This window comes from Schistosoma haematobium, chromosome ZW, assembly GCF_000699445.3.
Source record: "Schistosoma haematobium chromosome ZW, whole genome shotgun sequence".
In the NCBI taxonomy this organism is placed as follows: domain Eukaryota; kingdom Metazoa; phylum Platyhelminthes; class Trematoda; order Strigeidida; family Schistosomatidae; genus Schistosoma; species Schistosoma haematobium.
Window position 1 is genome coordinate 17,596,963 of NC_067195.1, and position 20,303 is coordinate 17,617,265.

The following is a 20,303-nucleotide window of genomic DNA, read 5'->3' on the forward strand; positions in this document are numbered from 1 at the left end:
TGGAATCCAATGATGGGTTCCTGTCCTGTAATTCATTTACGAGAACTGTCTCTTCCGCTGCATGACTACAGATTAGGCCAACTGCTTTTTATATTTTTCCTGAGCTGCCCGGATGGTACTGATAAATTCATCAAACATAGCTGAGTCATTCGCTCGACTTACACGACTCTGTTACGAGGAAAACTAATGGTAAGATGCCAGCAGTTAACAGGCGGGATCTGACATCGCGGCCGAAAGACGTGAACACGGCTTTCGAAAAAGTGAAACCCGTTCCTATTTTAGATGTTTGGAATCTAGAGGAGAAGACAATGACCCTGCTAAAAGACAGGGATATTATCTCGGTTAATAGGTTGAAAGTGGGACCCAACCAAGAAGAATCTTGAAGCTGGTTCTCGGGAATTTTGAAGAAAGAGATATAATATTGAATATCGCACACAAAACTCGTGATTCAGATATTCGTATCCGACCAGATTGACCGCCTGAAGATCGAATCAAGTGGGAAACGCTGTAACGGAGTTAAGAACTCGAAACCTAAATGGCGAAACGATCCTTGCGATTAAGGGTTTTCGGGTAGTCAGGTCTTGGAAGCCAATGCTTCCGAGGCCTGTATGAGTAGAACAAATGACTCCCGAAACACCTTAAGTGTGTTCTACACGAACGCCCGTAGTCTTAGAAATCAAACCTCCGAGCCAAGTCTGATGGTGGATGAATTAAGTCACGATATAATCGTTGTTACATAAACTTGGTTCACCGTAGATATAGGATGTTCTACCATCATTGCAAGCTATATCTGTATTAGAAGTAACAGATTTTTAAGTCGCAACGGGGGAGGGATAATTTTATACGTAAGGGATCACTTTTACACACAATCAGTCATATCGGAGGAGCATGTTAGTGGTACTTGTGAGGTAGCATGTTGTAAAATTGAATCTAGAAATGGGTTAGTGACTATAGGAGGAATATACCGTAGTCCGTGTTGTCTTGCTAACGATTTTATCTTAAGACATATCTGTTCTTGGAGTAAGGCAGAATGTTGTCTCATCATTGGAGGCTTCAACACACCACATATCGATTGGATAGAGCTTACATCTCCAGGTGGTGGTTTTGATAGCAACATTTTATCAACCATTATTCAGTGTGCACTTGTACAATGTATCGCAAAACCGACACATACTGACTTGAAACATGGTCCGTCGCTTCTGGAACCTGCCCTCACCCACAACTGTGAGGATGTATTTGATATTCAGCACCTTCCCCCACTAGTGAACGGTGATCACATTGTACTTTACTTCAAATTTAGGACATATGGTATACGATTTGTATCTGCTCCACCCCGTCCCAATGTCTGGCGAGCCAATATTCCGGCAGTCAGAGACTGTTCTATCTCTAATTATTGGTCGGTCGACGCGAATGCATCGATCGAAGATGAATGGAATAAGTTTAAGGCTGCGTTCAAGTCCGTAGCGTCACTGTTTATCCCATGGTCAGTACGTAAGTTATCACATCCCCCCATGGATTAACAGGGAACCCGGAAACTGTTAAAGCGTAGAAAGCACTTCTAGAACTTAGTTTTGTTGACAGGTAACGCATCATTTAGGCGTCAGTGCCGAAAATTCCGGAATATTTGTAAGAAAACCATAACTAAATCCCGTACTACTTACGAACGGCAGTTGATATATTATAGCCGTACTTGTCCGAAACGATTGTTTTCGTATGTTAAACGGCGAATAAAACGTAGTAATGGTATTCACCCGTTACTGGCACACGAAAATTCAGATTTACTGGCTGAATCATATCGGGCAAAACCTGATACATTTTCAAACTATTTTAGCGAAGTGTACTCTACGTGTATTGTTACAAATACTTGTCCCAATCACACCGACATACCAGACATAAGATCTGTGCATGTGACTGAGGAAACTGTTCTTCCATTGATAACTAACATAAAACCTTGAAAGATACCGGGCCCTGACGGGTTACATCCACGGCTGCTGTCATCTCTTGCAGAAATTATTTAAGGATCGCTCATGAAGCTCTTGAACATGTCCCTTTCACTCGCTCAACTCCATAGAGATTGGAAAGACGCTATGGTCAGTCCTGTATTTAAGAATGATCAGAGATAGATCGTGTCTAACTACTGGCCTGTCAGTCTAACCATCATAGTCGTTTCTTGAAAAGAAGATTCGGGTTAAGTTACTAAGTCACATAGATTCACACAGTCTGTTAACTCCCGAGCAACATGGGTTTCGTGACAAGCGTTCATGCTTGACCAACTTACTTATTGCGCGAGAGGCCTGTATGTCGATGTGATAGTCATAGATTTTAGCAAATCGTTTGACAAGGTTTCACACTCATGTTTTATGAAGAAGCCCTGGAGCTCCGGAACTACAGGTGCTGCACAGGAATGGATGGGAAACTTCTAATGTGAACGCAGACAGAGAGTGAGGGTCAATGGAACGCTATCCGAATAAAAGCCGGTCAAAAGTGATGTACTCCAAGGCACCATCTTAGGCCCTCTACTTTTCCTTCTGTATGTTAACGAATTACCGATAGGGCTTAAGTCGTCGGCATTATTGTTTACGGATGATGTCAAGATCTGGAGAACAATAGGAAGTGAGGCTGAACATTTTGATCTCCAAGCTGACTTAGATGAATCAGTTAGATGGGCTCGAAGTTGGGGCTTAGAATGTAATTCTAGGAAGAGTGTGCTCATGCACATAGGACACGGCAATATTTACCTTTATACTAATGATGGTACATCACTTCCACGCGTTCAAGAACATAAAGACTTGGGAGTAAGAATAAATCATAACTTGGAAACAACTACGCATTGCAACGCAACTGTTGCCAAAGGTTATTGTGCGTTATGGTCACTTCGCCGAGCATTCAGATGCTTTGACGACGAAATATTTCAAATTTTATATCCCACCTATGTTAGACCACACTGAGAGTACTGTATCCAAGCAGCTAACCCATGTCTGATAAAGGATACTAACTTGAGCGTGTTCAGCGTGTGGGAACAAACTCCTTTATGATGAGCGCTTGAAACGCCTAAAACTTTTCCCCTTGTCGTATCGTATGATACGAGGTTACCTTATACTGGCACTCCGTATCCTTAATTGTGATTTAGGTGTTAATATGTCTTATATTTCTGCTCCCTCCAGCACTAATAGTCTCCGAGGTCATAGCAAGAAAGTCCACAAACCGCGATCTAAACTTAAAGTGGGGTCCCGCTTTTCTCATCGAGAAGTCAATGACTGGAACGCCTTAATCGAACAAGTGATATCAGCCCCATCAGTGAGTATTTTGAAGGAGAAGCTGAACCGAACCAATCACAATTGCGATAGCTAACTTGAACATTGGGAGTGAACCATTTGAACCATTTGAACCATTTGAAATTCAAAGGTATTCGGAATTGTACACTATTAACGTCTAGTCTTGAATATCAGATTATGTCAAGTTAACGTTTGAGTTATCATTAATTATTGTCAGTCACTTTCATTATTGAACGTAAGTGCTTACCAGTATGCTCTTTTCTTTTCCAGACTCTCATACTACTCCTCACACCTCCTCAGCACATATGCGTATATTCAAGTTAGATAAAAACCTCCCAGAGTGAACGATACATCTGTTGTAAGATTTACGTGGTATATACGCTGGATATGGTGAAATACGCAGTCAGTGACGTTTGTATCTTAGCGATCCACGACTCATTTGACTCCCATGCAAAACATATTATAAATAATTATTTATAATATGTTTTGCATGGGAGTGCTTTAAAGCACCGAATGTTATGTATTATAATGTTGGGAATTAGTGGGACTAATTTGTACAAAGCGTCAGTGCATACCTTGGAAATTTCTTAGAATAACTGTGAATCATTTTTTCATCTCATCTTAAAATCATGGGGTCTATTATAGTCTGGTAGTTTTGCGTTCAGCATCAAATGCATCCATATCAATTCAGATAATGTGAATGGATTTGGTCGGAATAGAAGTTTTCTAACTAGGCTCCATTTGACTCCATCTGACGTACGAATGTCCCCTCTACGTTTCGTATCGAAGTTGAACTCAGGTAATTGCTTCAGGGAATGTTAAATGAGATTTTGTGATTTTAGTCACTTTGAGGTCGCGTTTCAGTATTATTTATTTCAAGAGGTATTGACGCAGTATTTTTAAACTTTGAATACTTTCCAAATGAACCTTTTTGTTGAAAGAGAAAACATCATTCTTTTGTTAATCGAGGCTGCACAGAACTGTAAAATTATGTGAAAACGCTTGCCATCTAAGCGGCAAAAATACTCATCAAAGTTACTAGTGAAAGGTTGGCTCTGACGGCATTTTCATCAAAGTTAACATACAATTCTAGATCATAAGGAACCAAGACACTTAAATCGTTTCCTGTTAATGAATAATAATAAAGGATTATTTGTTGTACGTGTGTTTTACATTATCCCACTGATGGACTACCCCTCAGAGTTAGATGTTGATTCATTGTTATCTCATTCTCGAAGTCGAGTTGGATATTACTGCAGCGCTAATCTATCTTGGTTTTAGACCTCTTTCCAAAACATTAAATCATCTGCAAAAAGTTTTTCATTCAATTTTATTTTATGTAGTGTTTAGTTCGTTCAAAACTAAGGCGCCTCCACGTTACTTATACTAATATCAGTCTTGTTGATTCTAATGAGGAATCCTGTCTGTTTTCTTGATTTCGATTATTGACAAATTGCTTAATAGACTGCCAGTATGACCTGCCGAAAATGACGCCTAGCTTAGCTCTCTATGGATCTACTGTTAGCTCTGGTTTACAAAGATATGCGTAAAGTTGTTATAGGAAGTTTTGCTAAGGAGAAATGGCACACTATGAAACTTTATGACAGGTCCAGTTCTCCAAAGCAGCATGTGTTGTACCAGCTTTTAAAATCTTTTAGTAAATCAATAAATTCTCAGAGGTCCTTTACTTTTAGAAATCTCGATTTTTGGATGGACTTGGACGTTAGGGCTTTTCGGAAGTCCGTGCTCATTCTAATCAGCAATCAAGTTCAACTTTGTACTTTGGCTTTAATCTACACTGTTTAAGGTAATATTAATAACCGCTGCATTAACTGAAGTAAAGCTAGGTTCATATTTGGAACCTGGTGGTTGAACGTGAGGTGTTTTAAATCCCCTTCATATTTGCTAAGTGCATAATGATTCTAAGACTTATTCAACTATGTACTGTCAGGTATTAGGGATGGATCATTTGGATCTGGTTACTACTTTACCTGTTTAGAACTACGTATTTTCTCTGGTGAGTTAGTCATAATAATTTGTAGAATCCCAATTTTCCTATTTTATAGAAGATTTTGTCCGTTTTGGGTAAATTTTGGGGAAACCGCAATAAAAAACTGAGGAAATGACACAAAAACCCTAAAATTTCCTGAGGTCTGGGAAAAATCTCCAAAATGTTTGAGGGAATTTAGGGTTTTCCCCAATGTTTTCACAGAATCTTATAACACTTGGGTTTTTCCCTAAAATTTGGAGAAAAGTACCATATTCCTTACGACTTCGGGGAAAACCCCAAAATAGGGAGATTGGGATATTATCAACCAAGTCTCAATCCACAATCACCACAATGTATGAAAGCTGGCTTCCTTCTGCATACATTTTGCTACTTAAAATTTGAAAGTGACTGTGTGAGGAGTTTGTGCGAGCATCCCATTCGACGGAGAAAGATTCCGCGGTAGACTGTATCGACTGGATCACATGAGTTAGTAACCAAGTTGCTAGCAACGACAGTGTGCGTAATAAACTGAGCAAGATGATATGCTTGGTTGAATCTGAACGTATGTGAGTCGTTGTTACTTTTCGGCAGCTCACCCCTTGAAAAGAAATCTTTTTATGTATCTAAAGTGGTTGGATTAGTGACCTTGACGGCCTTGGAACGTGACTGACTCAACGAAATAGCTACTTAAGGTCGGTTACATACTATCTTAGTTGTGGCAGCTGTTAGATATGTTAGCTCTGTACTTTTAAACCATTGGCACCTGCACCATAAGTCTCTATGGAGAGGTGTGTTGCTCAATTTTTCAGTCGACAGTCTTAACCCCATTATATTTTAGTAATTCAAAATCATTGGATATGCCAGTCATTCGCTAAAGACACTGCTTCTGGTTAGATTCCAGTATAGTTTTCAGTAAGACATTGCCATCAGACTTTAGGTTATATGTTTTTGATCTTTTTGGTATTCGACCGACCTATCCGGCATACTAAAACCGGAAGGAACAATTGTTTCAGCCTATGCAACCTAATCGTGCCATCACGGTAGATTGGCTCAACCACCAAGTTTAAACAGCAGTCATGTTTAGAAACCACCAATGAGGACCTCTGGCATCTTGTATTTTTAATCACTTTCTTCTCATGGTTACCCGGTAGACATAAATTGGTCAGTTTTTTATTATGGAATTTTCTTGTAATTTAGCATTTCTGAACTATTGTATTAAAGAGAATAAGTAAGTCAAGATATCCTTAGTAGATGTTAATGACAGCTATCTATCAGCACTAACCTAACTTGTAATAAATTACCCTAGATTTATTTGATCATTTGGAATAAACATTAAAGATTGCTTTTTCTGGTATAGGTATATCAAGTTAAAAATTTATTTACTTCCGTGCTTTATAAATATTTACTTTTTTCCTAAATTCTAGTTTCGGCTCATGGAAAAACCACCTCTCAGCAGCTCTTCGTTGGGATTTCCAATAGGCGTAATACAAATTCCGGTGTCCTTGTCCGGTCTTACTGAAGTGGATGTTAATGGTTTGCCTAGATTACCCGTGTCAGTGACATGCTATGCAAGGTTTCGTCGGTTATTACATATCAAACATCATAACTTGTGTCAGTATCTCGATGTTGTCAGAGAGAAGGGAGAAATACTATCAGTTGTCTGTGAGTACTACAGCACAAGTTTTTCTAACTTCAGTTGTCCCGTCACTGACGTTAATTGGTTATCACAACGCTTTAGTGAATGTCTATCTGCCTTATCTTTTATGAGTGACAATGGTTTAGTGCACTGTTGTTTGACTCCTGATATGATTATGCTTGATTCTGGTGGACGTGTAAAAATTGGAGGCTACGGAATTTATTATGCTACAGATTGGGGAAATATAGTTGATTTTACCTTCCCCAGTCTCATGTACTCTGCTCCTGAGGTATTTTTATTTTTATACAATCAAGCCAATAATTCATGTCAACCAGAACGTTCAACAAAATCTGATATGTGCTGGACAAATATAAAAGCAGACGTATGGTCTTTAGGCGTCATATTTTTTGAGACAATATTTGGTAGGGAATTCACTAATCCATTACTTAAACTTCGGAGTGAAAATATGAAAGAAGGTGAAATAATTTCCTTGTATCTAAGGGGTCTTTGTCAGGCGAATGAATATCCAACATTACCTGAATTTTTACAACTTCATCTGAATGTTATATCTGCTGACCTGGACATCTTGGTTCAGCTTATTCAATGTTGCTTAAAGTTCGATGCAGTAAAGCGACCTAATCCTAAACGTCTTATGAAGGAGATCAACGAATTACTGAAAACTGATTGTTACATATCTTCCGATATAAGTGGTGACAAATATTCAACTTCCTGGTGTAGGGTGAGTTTACTCTTTATGTAAAGAATACTTGCTTATGCAGATTTTTGGCAGCTTTCCAGTCTGTGTCCTGAACCAGTTAAATTCGTTTCATTTCAATAAGAATGCAGATTGGGGCATTTTTGTTTATTAAGTTATTATAAGATATTATGTATAAAATTATGTTAAAAAACAATGTCGCTACCCAACTTTTGTTGAAAAGATATTAAAAACCCAATGTTTTTAATCACTGAAATGAAATAGTCATCTTACTCATCTTCAAAAAGAGATTGCATAATTCATGTGCAAATCACCAGTGTTACCAGTTGTGCCCAAATTATTTACTTGGGTAGAATAGTGTAGTCAATGTACCTACGTACAGAGTTAGGTCCCAACTGCTGGTCATTATTGATAGGTTTGGCAAAGTTTGCATAACATAAAGGGCATTAGTTAGTCATACCTAGCATGAATGTACGTCGAACCAAGCTCTCACAATTCATATTTACAAAGTGTAAGAGGAAATTAGTAAGATTGAAAACAACAGAATCAAAATAATATCAGTGTTAGTGTTGTTTTGTAACCAAATATAGAAAATATATTTCAAGAATTGTGAATGGAATAAAGAAATAAGAAGGGAACTCAGGATTTTATCGAAGAGGAATAATCAATCCATTGATGCCTCTGCAATCTGTCTCGGAGCATATCACGTAAGGTTTACAACTATAGGTTATAATTATTTCATGGACACTAACCAGGATGTTCACATCCCACAACTTGGCTTAGTCCAATGGTGAGTGACCTTACTGACTGATCTAATGCCGTAGTCTGGCCTCCCCCAATTTCACAACAGTTCATGAGATCAGGGAATACTATACTGAACTGTGTCATTAGGTGCAAACTCTGCATTTTATCGGGATCTTCATTCCAGTGCTGTTTGCGTATTCCAAGTCAATAAGAGGATCTCTTAGGAAATACTCAATCCATGAGGAATATTCATAACAGTTGAATAAAAGTGTAGACAGTACATAATCCTAATGATTAGCTTCGAAAGGTAAATGACTGCAAGGTGTGTTCTGACACTAATTATTTGATTAGTTTGATTTACTTGTTTGACACCTACTTCAGTGACAAGTGCTGTCATCAACTCTGTAGGTCAACATTTAAATTCAGTCCATAGGTCCATTATGGGTGAAATTTAACGACAATAATTGTTGGTGTCTCAAAATATGGCAAAAGACAGAGTTGTTTGACTAACTAGAGCAGGTCTTAAACTAAACCTAATTAACTTCGTATTTGTGATTCTAAATAGTAGTGGGTTTCATATGTTTATGGAAGTGGAGATTTTAAAATTATGGTTCTTTTGTGATTGTCAAAATAAGACTTTTTTTCCTTGTCATATGAAAAAAATCATTAATTTAGACTAATCAGTTTAATTAATAGTTCTGAACCACTATCTTCAAAGATAACTAAAGTTAACCTACCAAATTTACATACTTCTTACTTCAATTACTAAAAGTGTGATGTTACAAACTCACTGCCTTTCCCGTCTCTCTTCATTTTTTCCCATCACTTCTCAGCAATCATGAACTTGATTACCTACAGTTGAGCCACTTTTGCTTTTTCTCCTGTTTGTAGCTCTTTTTTGGGAATAATAACAAGAGACCTTTCATAAAGTTGTAAGAGAGAGGCCATAAGACATCTTTTTTTAAATACTAATGGTAATACATGACCGTATTCATAGACCTAAGAAAATTGTTTAAAGTTATATCATAACATTAATTCTTGTAAAACACAAATAACTAGTAATCACACCAGTAGCTGTTTATTGCTGCTTATTATTATAATCGTAATATAGCTCATTTTTTAACTGGTATATTTTTTCAGCAGAAGTATATTACAAGGCCAAGTCAATGCATCATATACTTCATTAAATAAAAGAAGTTGCAAAAAATCCATTTGTTATAGATTGGATTTGAACGCTTTAGATCCCAATGAATAACAAAATTTACGGTATCTTCGTAAATAATCAAAATGACCAAACTCGTTTAATCTAAGTAGAGATCGTTATTGTCGATTAGATTGTTTTTGCATAAGGTATGCATATTGTTATTTGATAATCAAGGCATATTCTTTAGTATTTGAGTGCTATTTGCATGTAAGTACTGTTCAAAATGAGACAATGAACGTGTGTTTGTTTACTGTTAATTACTGTCAAAGACCATGCTACCTAACATATCTATTTACAAAGAACAAATACCTTTATGAATCCCATCAGTAATCATTATTTTTTCCTATTACATAGAAAATATCTAATCAACCCAAGAAACGTGAATTTCATCCTCAATTATTCAGTTTGGAGGATAACAAAAATAATATTTTAAAAGCTTATAATTTTATTAACAGTATTGAAAATTTATCAGAACTTTATTACTATTGGATGTTAACCGGTGGTAAAATTCATGCTACATTAAAAGGTCATACAGATTTAAAAAGTATTATTGATAATTATCATCATAACAGTTTCAAGCAAGAATCAATAAAAGAAAAAGAAACATTAATTGGCGCGAATTCTCAATGTTTATTACCTCCAGTCTTGAGAATTCCACATTATCTTGCTTTAGTACAATCAAATGCTACACGTGCAATATCTTCAAAAGAACAATGGCCGCTAGGTGAAATTCCACAGCCACGTACGTAAGTGCCGTTCTCGTTTTTTCACATAATTAATCTCACTCCATATATATATATATATATATATATATATATATATATATATATATATATATATCGCGATATAAAGCGATCATCTCGGTTATTAACAATCTTTTACATCAGACATAGTCTAACTTTACTGGTTACGGCTTCCCACTAAAACTCCGGGAATCACAACTATACTATGCTTACTTTTCAGTGGTTGTATAACTAAGATTAGTCGTTGATACAAACTATAATATTCAAGAATCGTCACAAACCCTGCTTTACTGATAATTGTCAAATTATTTTGCTTTCTTTCATGTCTCTACGTTTTTAGATTTCAGTTCCAAATTACACCACTTTCCAATGAATGTTTTATTGAACGTATATCGCATACATCTTTTCATCATTTATATCCCCTATTTATTTATCAAGATTTAAAAATTAGTTCCACAGGAAATTCAAATGTTTATTCTGCCTTGTACTCAGTTAATAATAATAGTACTAATCATATTAATACTTCATCTAACAGTTTAATACCAAATGAACATACACGTATGATTCCTAATTCACCCTTGTTTGAAGTGACTGAGAAACTTTCAGATTTTTTAGATTCATTATGCAAAAATGATTTAACCTGTATTACCGGTGTTGATTGGAGTATGTCATTTACAAATAATCAGTATGAATCAATATCACAACAACCATTATCAGTTAGAGAAACTGATGTAGATTATCAAATTTATCGCACACGTTTATTCACGCGAATAATCAATGGACTACCCGCAACTAAACAATATCTTCGTTTAGAAGCACGTAAAGATATACCACCATTTTTACGTTGGAAGGTAAGATTATATTAAAAGTGTGGTTTTTATTCGTACTATGGAAAACTCATCAGTTAGACTTGCGCAACAGAGAACCTAGGACATGTATGCATCAGTTAAAGTTTCCACACTGCTATGTTTGAAGCGATTACGAGTTCACCTAGTCTGCGAACGGAACAAAGACTGTGACCAAAGACCAATAAGCTAGCTATTCTGATGCGTCCCAGCTGCGCTAACTAGGGAGAGAAGTCCAAGTTCGAAACGGGGAAATATATTCCTCAAGCAGCCAAAAGCACAAGCAATGACGACAAGTCTAGTCAGAAATATACTCATTTATATATTGATTCATACACCCATTTTTGATTAATCAGAATAAATCACATATATAAAAAATACTTCATATAAGAATATCGTATGTTATGCAGAATAAAATGTCTTGGGAGAAAACGAAACATACTATACCGAGTGGTCATCAAATTGAATTAAACGGGATTAATGTTGAATAAAAATCATAATGAGTAAATCAATCTAATTTTGACCTATCATCCCGTCATACACCACATTAGCACAGCAATATGAAATTATCAGGACAAATGTTAAGGTAGTAAAAGTAGTAAGAGTGTAGTGAACAGGACACGGGTGGGGACAGTCGAATGTACGTGGCACAAAATTAAAGTTACTCGGTAAAATAGAAAAACCATGTAGTAAAACGTTAATTTGCAAAATATTAATCCATCATGTCAAACCGGACTGTTCCTGTTGCAGTATAAAAAATTAAAAGATAATTTCAAATCTCAAGATCTAACGGACTGCAAAGAATGTAACATTAAACAGTTCCCGTATAGTATACTATAATATCGGTTTTCCTCATAATTAATGATTATTTAAATAGGAGTTGAATGTTGGTTGACACTTCAACATTGTTACTCATCGTTCGTTCAAAGTTCCCCTCTATGTAGTTGCTAGACATTAACAACCATCCCAAAAGTCTCGTTGTTTGATCACTGAGCAGCAACCAATGTCAGTCTTTAGTGTTGATCAAACTCTATCGACCATGTTGTAATGTAACCACTAGTCCAATTAACTCAACGTTGGGTGCTCTATATTTTTATATAAGTTGCTGGTTGGAAACAGTCAGCAAGATAACTTGGACCTAGTTCTCCTGCTAGTTAGCACTCGCAAACAAGGCAGATCTGGAATCTTAAGGGAACTGATGCTTCTTGTTGAACTAGTACTCGTGTTAATCGTTGACACAAATTAAGGTTTTGTAATGAGTCTTCCTGTTGATTGATTCCAATCACTGATATGATGGTGAAGATCTTAATTAATTGGAGAGTAAACGACCACCTACAACATTGATTTGCTTTAGTTATATTTTTTGTCACTATTTTGTATATAATCATGTTATTTTCTTACAAAAAACCCTTCTCTGCCTTGGTGGACTTGCCGTTGATCTCATACGGGAACCTACATTAATAATTTGTTCTCGCAAGGAGCCATCACTCAGTCACATCATTTCATGTCGTTTGCTTATCGCTATTCTTTCCCATTTGAACAAAAAAATTCGTTCATAAAAATTTACTTCAGAACAATCTCAAACTTACGTCAATGCTGAAAGCATTTGATTCGTTACCTTGTGTCTACTAACTAGAACTCTCATGAGAAATTAAAATAGTTGTACTATATAGCTCCAGTTTCTGTATTCTGAAAAGTATATCGAATTTGTGATGCTGTCGTTAGTTCAGATAATTCTTTAGATTCTAGTGCGTTATAAGAATGACCTTAACATAATTTAAAATCATCCTCTTATTTCGAGAGTTGAGATTTTTATTTATCGATTGTTCAAGGTCTATGAAGTTCCCGATTCGTTCATTTATATACAATGTGTTTAAATACAGTAATATATCAGTGACTTTGTCATTAAATCTTTTTTTTTCAAATTACCAGACTGAAACATTCAATTGTATATTTGTAGTTTTTACGTTCAAAACTTAAATAGCTTGTCAGTGTCAGGAGAGTCGGAACAACAAGAAATACTTTGGGAAATTTTGTTGTAACCTATCAATTCTGAGTTGTCACAATTCGTAATTATGTCATACAAATATTTAAATGAAATTAAAAACGAAAATGTTATTATGATTGACTTGGTGCTGAGAACTTACTGTAACAAAATTTACAGTATTTAGTAAAGCAGTCATTATTATTAAACTAGTATGACAACTAAACATTGGCAGCTGCACCGTCTATATGGTCCAGTGCATCATCGAAATGGGTTGATATCATAAATTCCACCATTCAAATCATAGTGGTATAAATACTTGGCAGACATTGAACGTGTTATTGACTCACCTCATATTTGAACGAGACCAGTTTATTCGTGGTGGATCAACGATATCGTTCGTTCAAAGTTCCCCTCTATGTAGTTGCTAGACATTAACAACCATCCCAAAAGTCTCGTTGTTTGATCACTGAGCAGCAACCAATGTCAGTCTTTAGTGTTGATCAAACTCTATCGACCATGTTGTAATGTAACCACTAGTCCAATTAACTCAACGTTGGGTGCTCTATATTTTTATATAAGTTGCTGGTTGGAAACAGTCAGCAAGATAACTTGGACCTAGTTCTCCTGCTAGTTAGCACTCGCAAACAAGGCAGATCTGGAATCTTAAGGGAACTGATGCTTCTTGTTGAACTAGTACTCGTGTTAATCGTTGACACAAATTAAGGTTTTGTAATGAGTCTTCCTGTTGATTGATTCCAATCACTGATATGATGGTGAAGATCTTAATTAATTGGAGAGTAAACGACCACCTACAACATTGATTTGCTTTAGTTATATTTTTTGTCACTATTTTGTATATAATCATGTTATTTTCTTACAAAAAACCCTTCTCTGCCTTGGTGGACTTGCCGTTGATCTCATACGGGAACCTACATTAATAATTTGTTCTCGCAAGGAGCCATCACTCAGTCACATCATTTCATGTCGTTTGCTTATCGCTATTCTTTCCCATTTGAACAAAAAAATTCGTTCATAAAAATTTACTTCAGAACAATCTCAAACTTACGTCAATGCTGAAAGCATTTGATTCGTTACCTTGTGTCTACTAACTAGAACTCTCATGAGAAATTAAAATAGTTGTACTATATAGCTCCAGTTTCTGTATTCTGAAAAGTATATCGAATTTGTGATGCTGTCGTTAGTTCAGATAATTCTTTAGATTCTAGTGCGTTATAAGAATGACCTTAACATAATTTAAAATCATCCTCTTATTTCGAGAGTTGAGATTTTTATTTATCGATTGTTCAAGGTCTATGAAGTTCCCGATTCGTTCATTTATATACAATGTGTTTAAATACAGTAATATATCAGTGACTTTGTCATTAAATCTTTTTTCAAATTACCAGACTGAAACATTCAATTGTATATTTGTAGTTTTTACGTTCAAAACTTAAATAGCTTGTCAGTGTCAGGAGAGTCGGAACAACAAGAAATACTTTGGGAAATTTTGTTGTAACCTATCAATTCTGAGTTGTCACAATTCGTAATTATGTCATACAAATATTTAAATGAAATTAAAAACGAAAATGTTATTATGATTGACTTGGTGCTGAGAACTTACTGTAACAAAATTTACAGTATTTATTAAAGCAGTCATTATTATTAAACTAGTATGACAACTAAACATTGGCAGCTGCACCGTCTATATGGTCCAGTGCATCATCGAAATGGGTTGATATCATAAATTCCACCATTCAAATCATAGTGGTATAAATACTTGGCAGACATTGAACGTGTTATTGACTCACCTCATATTTGAACGAGACCAGTTTATTCGTGGTGGATCAACGATATCGTAAGCTGATTTATTCCCTCAAATATAATTTATGTATTTCACGTTCTTAGTCTACTCATTTTACCTGGTCTAAACGTTTGGCTTCATTGTTCACACTCTGTATTTTACGTTATTTACACATGTTATGCCTATCAGTAGTTATTATTTATCACTTGATGTTTGTCGAATTCCTACCTTGTTCAGTTTATCTTACTGAATTGTTCCTGAAGTTCGCTTATTTGTCGAACTAGTCACTGGATTTTCTCTAACAACTAAAACCAAGGTTTTCTCTGTACCAACTTCATATTGCATTTCCTAGGTTTGGGCTGCTTTACTCGACGTTTATCCCAATCGGGATTTCGAATCAGCTTACCTGAAGGCATTGCATAGAATCAACAAGTTTGGCTTGGACGTAACACCTATAAATGAATTAAATAATAATAATAACCTTAGTTGTGATCTCTTAGATGAAAAAGTCATTAATCAAATATCAGTTGATTTACCACGTTGTCATGCTTATGATCCATTGTTGGCATCATCTATTGGGCAATCTGTACTTCGTCGTGTTCTACTAGCGACTTTATTAATGAAACCTGGTGCATTGGATTATACTCAGGTAAATGAAATTCTTAATAGTATGACATTTTAAATGTATGTGTGTGGTGATTTTGTTTTATCATTTCAGATATTCAGTTTACACTTCAATTTGTTGGCTCATTTTTCTAAAAAGGTGCATTGAAAATGTTAATTAAAAACTTTCATTTTTAAACCGTTGATTATGTTAATATTACATGAATATTTGAATTTAAGATAGGAGAATAAGGATATAGTACAAGACAACTATATCTATATAACGTACTCTGAAAATAGTTCTTCAGTTTCCTACTGTATTGTTGATTACCTCTAGTTCTTAATTCTTTTTTTACTTAAAATGATGAACCATCTCTCTTACATTGATAGGTTTATTTTTCTGGTTCAATATGACCGAGTAACTATTTAATAAGGCGTAAATTTTTGCTTCATGGTTAAGGTATTCGACTTTCAACAACTCAGTCACGTCCAAATCACACCACTTACTTTTTTTCCTTCATTTTTTGCATACATCGTTCTTTCACATGGTATTTTCAACGTTAGGTTTAATCCAACTATACCGTCATAACATATTTAATTGGTCAATTGTTTGTTACTTTTTAATAGTTGAGATCATGAGTCAATTGAAGCTGGAGGACCAACACTGGACGGCCGTTTCGTCCTATTTTGGGACTCCCCAGCAGTGCGCATCCACAATCCCGCCTCGCGAGATTGGTGGGTCCTGGGTTCGGGTCTCACGAGGCGGGATTGTGGATGCGCACTGCTGGGGAGTCCCAAAATAGGACGAAACGGCCGTCCAGTGTTTTCAGGTTTTCCATGGTCGTCCAGCTTCAAATGATTCATGATCTTAACTATTATAAAGTACTATAATATTCACAAAATACCCTTCTGAAATTGTTTATTAGTTACATTCATCCCTAAGCGATCATTTAAAAGATTAAAACTTGATAAGCTGATCAATCTTGTGTATTCCTATACGTTATTGGGCTACAGTTGTACAAGTTAATTTTTACTTATTAGTATAAACATTATACGTATTCACAGTGAATCTAAAATACTATTAGTGTCAGTCAAAAACCATTTAACGAAATTACAAAAATAATGACAAAACAGCAGACAGAAGTAGTGCAATAAACTAGACAAAGTGTACGAGTAAGCTTAATGTATATATATTCAAATTTTGAATGAACAAGAGAAGTGGATATTTCATTGTGATTTTAACTGGTTCATTTTGCAACATGCTATATAGTAGTCTTGGAAAGTTCATTTATTAATTCTCGGGAAGTTGTGTCAGGAACCGCATAGTCTCGGATGTCTGGAAACAGGAGTTGTTAGCATAATAAACTGGGACATTTCGGTAGTCTGATTTTGTTTCCATCTCAATTCAGTAATAGAGATGGCAATCGAATTTGTGTGGTCTCCGTTTTTCAAGCCTCTAGATGATTTAGTTAGTTAAATGAATAAACATGAAGTCGTATATGATAGGTGGCCGGTGGGGCGAATATTTCTGAAGATTGCTATGGAAAGTTGGTGTTGAAAACCTATCTAACCTAGCTCAAGCGATAATCCGATAGGAATACTCATACATTAACATTATGATTTATTAGGACTATCGAACAAGATCGATTAGGTGTGCAACTATTACGTATAAGTATACCGACAGTGTTCTTGGAAATAAGGTGATAAAAAGCTTACTAGTACAATACCAAGCTAATGAGAAAGAGTATTTTTAACAACGGTGGAAATGAAAGGGTTCGCAGGGTTCGAACCTGCAACTTAGTAGCTGAAAGTCAGACGTCGTAAGCACTTTGCCACTGCTCCACACGTTCCGTAATTTATCATTCAATCTGATTACATTTTTTAAAACAGTTTTGAACACTGTTCATTCATACTGTTTATTATATCTCGTGTCTATTCACGGCTCTCGGTAATTTCTAGGGTATGGATTCTGTAGCTGCTGTATTTGTGCGTATATGTTATCCAGATGAAGCGTTGGCTGCTGCTTGTTTAAATGCTTTTTTGTCAACAAAGCTACCGGGATTTTTCTCTTCTGGTGGTCTTACTGTTGGTTTAAAATCGTATTTCAATACACTTCTACGGTTGTTAGCATTTCATGTACCTCGACTAGCTATTCGATTGGTTGATATTAATGTGCCTTTGATTGGATTGACTACCGGTTGGATTTATACGTTATTTGCTCATGCTATGCCATTGGATCGTATAGAATTACTATGGGATACAATAATTCCTGGTCCAGCTTCATTGTCAATGTTTTTCTACATTGCATTTTTTATTCAGTTAGACAGACAAATCAATCTTGAGGTAATTTTTTTATTAATCAGGTTAATTAGTTGTATAACAGTTAACTTTGAATAAGATTTGATTTTCATGTTTGTTTTTTGTTGATCAACTATCGAAATCCTAAATCAGCTTTCAGCTAAAGAGATTCTGTGGAGATTGGTACAATTTTTTATGTTGTACTCGTCACAAATTGATCTCAGTCGAGGTACCATTTGAAATCAGAGAGTAACAAACAGCTATTTTTTCCTAGCATATGACTCAACCATACACACATGACTTATGCTCATCCTGAGGTTAAGTTTTTAGAACTATTCACTATCGGGTTAATTGAAAGTATTTAATTCAATTTATGTGCAGTTAATTGATGCAAGATTTATTTCTTTATCACATACAATCTTGGAGGAATCAAATTTATAAATTGCGCAGACAACTTGTTTGATAGCATAATATTTTTTAAAATGTGATTTGTTTATTGCTACAAAATACTTCACTTGCCTGATGAAATAATCAAAAGTAAAGTTTGGAAACAAATCAGGTTTTATTGACATGACTAGAGGCTAGGACAGAAGACTATAACAATCATGTGATGGACCATTTGTGTGTACTTCCTCAATATTTCTGTTCATCAAATAGTTTGTTCAAGGTCAGTAGTAGGATGACAAAAATGTGGTAAAACAAAATTAGCCTACTGAGCATTAAATTCAGTCATTCAGTTAAGTTATAATGCAAGATCTAAGCACATAAGTGCATCAGCCCAAGATCCCATTCCACGTCAGAATGATAATATGAAATTTACAGGGATTGGAGTAACAGTAGGATTAGTGATAGATTTATAAAAATTAAACATTAAGAATATTGTTCGAAAGGAAGTAATAAGAAGGTGTGTAAGGAAGGATGTTGGAATTCAAGATTTAGTAGAAAATAAAGTGCAAATGCATCTGTACTACTGCAAATAATCCTTGGTTTAAGATTAGCAACACTGGTGTTTTGTCACAGTCCATGTACAAGTTTAATCTCATTTTATCCCATGCATAGCAACGAATGCAGTTGACGATAGTCGATATAGCAGTAGGCCTCAACATTCACAAAGGAAAAAGCAAGATCCTCAAATACAACAGAGCGAATACGAACCCAATCACACTTGATGGATGGAGAAGCTCTGGAAGGGGTGGAAACTTTTACTTTCCGGGACAGCATCACTGATAAACAAGGGGATCTGATGCCGATGTGAAGAAATAGATTTACAAAGCAAGGGAAGCATTTCTACAGTTGGTGAACATATGAAATTCAAAACAACTGTCAGTCAAAATCAAAATCTCCAATACGAGTGTCAAGACAGTTCTGTTGTATGGAACTGAAACTTGGAGAACTGCCACAACCATCATCAAAAAAGTACAGGTATTTATAAACAATTGTCTATGCAAAGTACTCAGTGTCCGTCGGTTAGATATCATCAGCAACAGCCTACTGTTAGAAAGAAAAAACTAGCTTCCATCTGAAGAGGAAATTAGTAAAAGATGCTGGATTTTAATAGGACACATTGTGGAAATCAAACTGCATTGAGAGGTGAGCCCTAACTTTGGATCCTAAAGGCAAAGTGAAAAGAGGCAAACCAAAGAACACATGGCACCGGAAATCGGTGGCGAACATCAAAAAATGAATAGTACTTGGCAACGAATGGAAAGGAGAGCCCAGGACATGATTAGAGAATGTTGGTCGGCGGCAGATGCTTCACGAATTGTAATTGTTAATTAGTATATCTGAAATTAGTTATATTTGAGTAGTTCTACATGAGTATTGTGCTCTTATCTGGTTGATTTATTTTAGTTGTTAGGACTAGAAAAGATTTGTACAATTTTGTCGAATTTTCCCGATATTAATTTGGATAAATGTAGAACAGATGCTTTAAAATTGGCATTGGCTACACCTCGAAGTTTAACAGCTTGGTCGATTCCCAATAGACAGTATTTAAATCAAAAATTTATGGAAAATGAAGAATTAAAAGTTGAAAACCTGAATTCCGAAGGAAACGAATCGTCAACTTCTGATTTCTATGAAGTAAGTTTAATTGCATTTTCGGGCATTCAAAATATTATCCAACTATATTTCTTCTAGAAGTGATTTAATATTAGATTGTGAAGTTGAACAATTAAACTATTCGTTTAGTAATTATTCTAGTGAAAAGTTCATTTTTCGCGATTTATACTTTTTAGACTGAACTAGTAGTTAAACGTCGTCAGATATTCGATCTTTTACTCATGAGGATATTACAAATATATTAGTATTTTATTTTCAGAATCTGTCTTAGTTATGTCCCCCTTAGACGCGTTTTTTGACAATATTTGATTTCTGGTTCTTACGATTTTATTATGTATGGCTTTTAATTTTTCGTCATGTTCTTATCTTGTTATTCGCAGTAATACTTTTGTCTCTAAAAC

At 35.5% G+C, this 20,303-nt stretch overlaps 1 protein-coding gene across 2 annotated transcripts in view; it reads left to right on the forward strand.

The window, feature by feature from the left end:
- The first annotated feature begins 2,878 nt into the window (after nt 1-2,878).
- The window catches only part of MS3_00002909 (uncharacterized protein), a 28,746-nt gene continuing 11,321 nt past the window's right edge, over nt 2,879-20,303 (forward strand). The window contains exons 1-8 of one of the 2 annotated variants that reach the window (XM_051210564.1): nt 2,879-3,510; nt 4,970-5,292; nt 6,690-7,640; nt 9,919-10,310; nt 10,648-11,158; nt 15,293-15,589; nt 17,503-17,886; nt 19,693-19,923. In XM_051210564.1, the coding sequence (XP_051070571.1) occupies nt 6,699-7,640; nt 9,919-10,310; nt 10,648-11,158; nt 15,293-15,589; nt 17,503-17,886; nt 19,693-19,923 (2,757 nt within the window). In that variant the 5' untranslated portion in view covers nt 2,879-3,510; nt 4,970-5,292; nt 6,690-6,698. Of the gene's footprint in view, nt 3,511-3,545; nt 3,925-3,966; nt 4,324-4,368; nt 10,311-10,647; nt 15,590-17,502; nt 17,887-19,692; nt 19,924-20,303 lie in introns of both variants that reach the window. The other variant, XM_051210563.1, reaches the window with a different exon arrangement.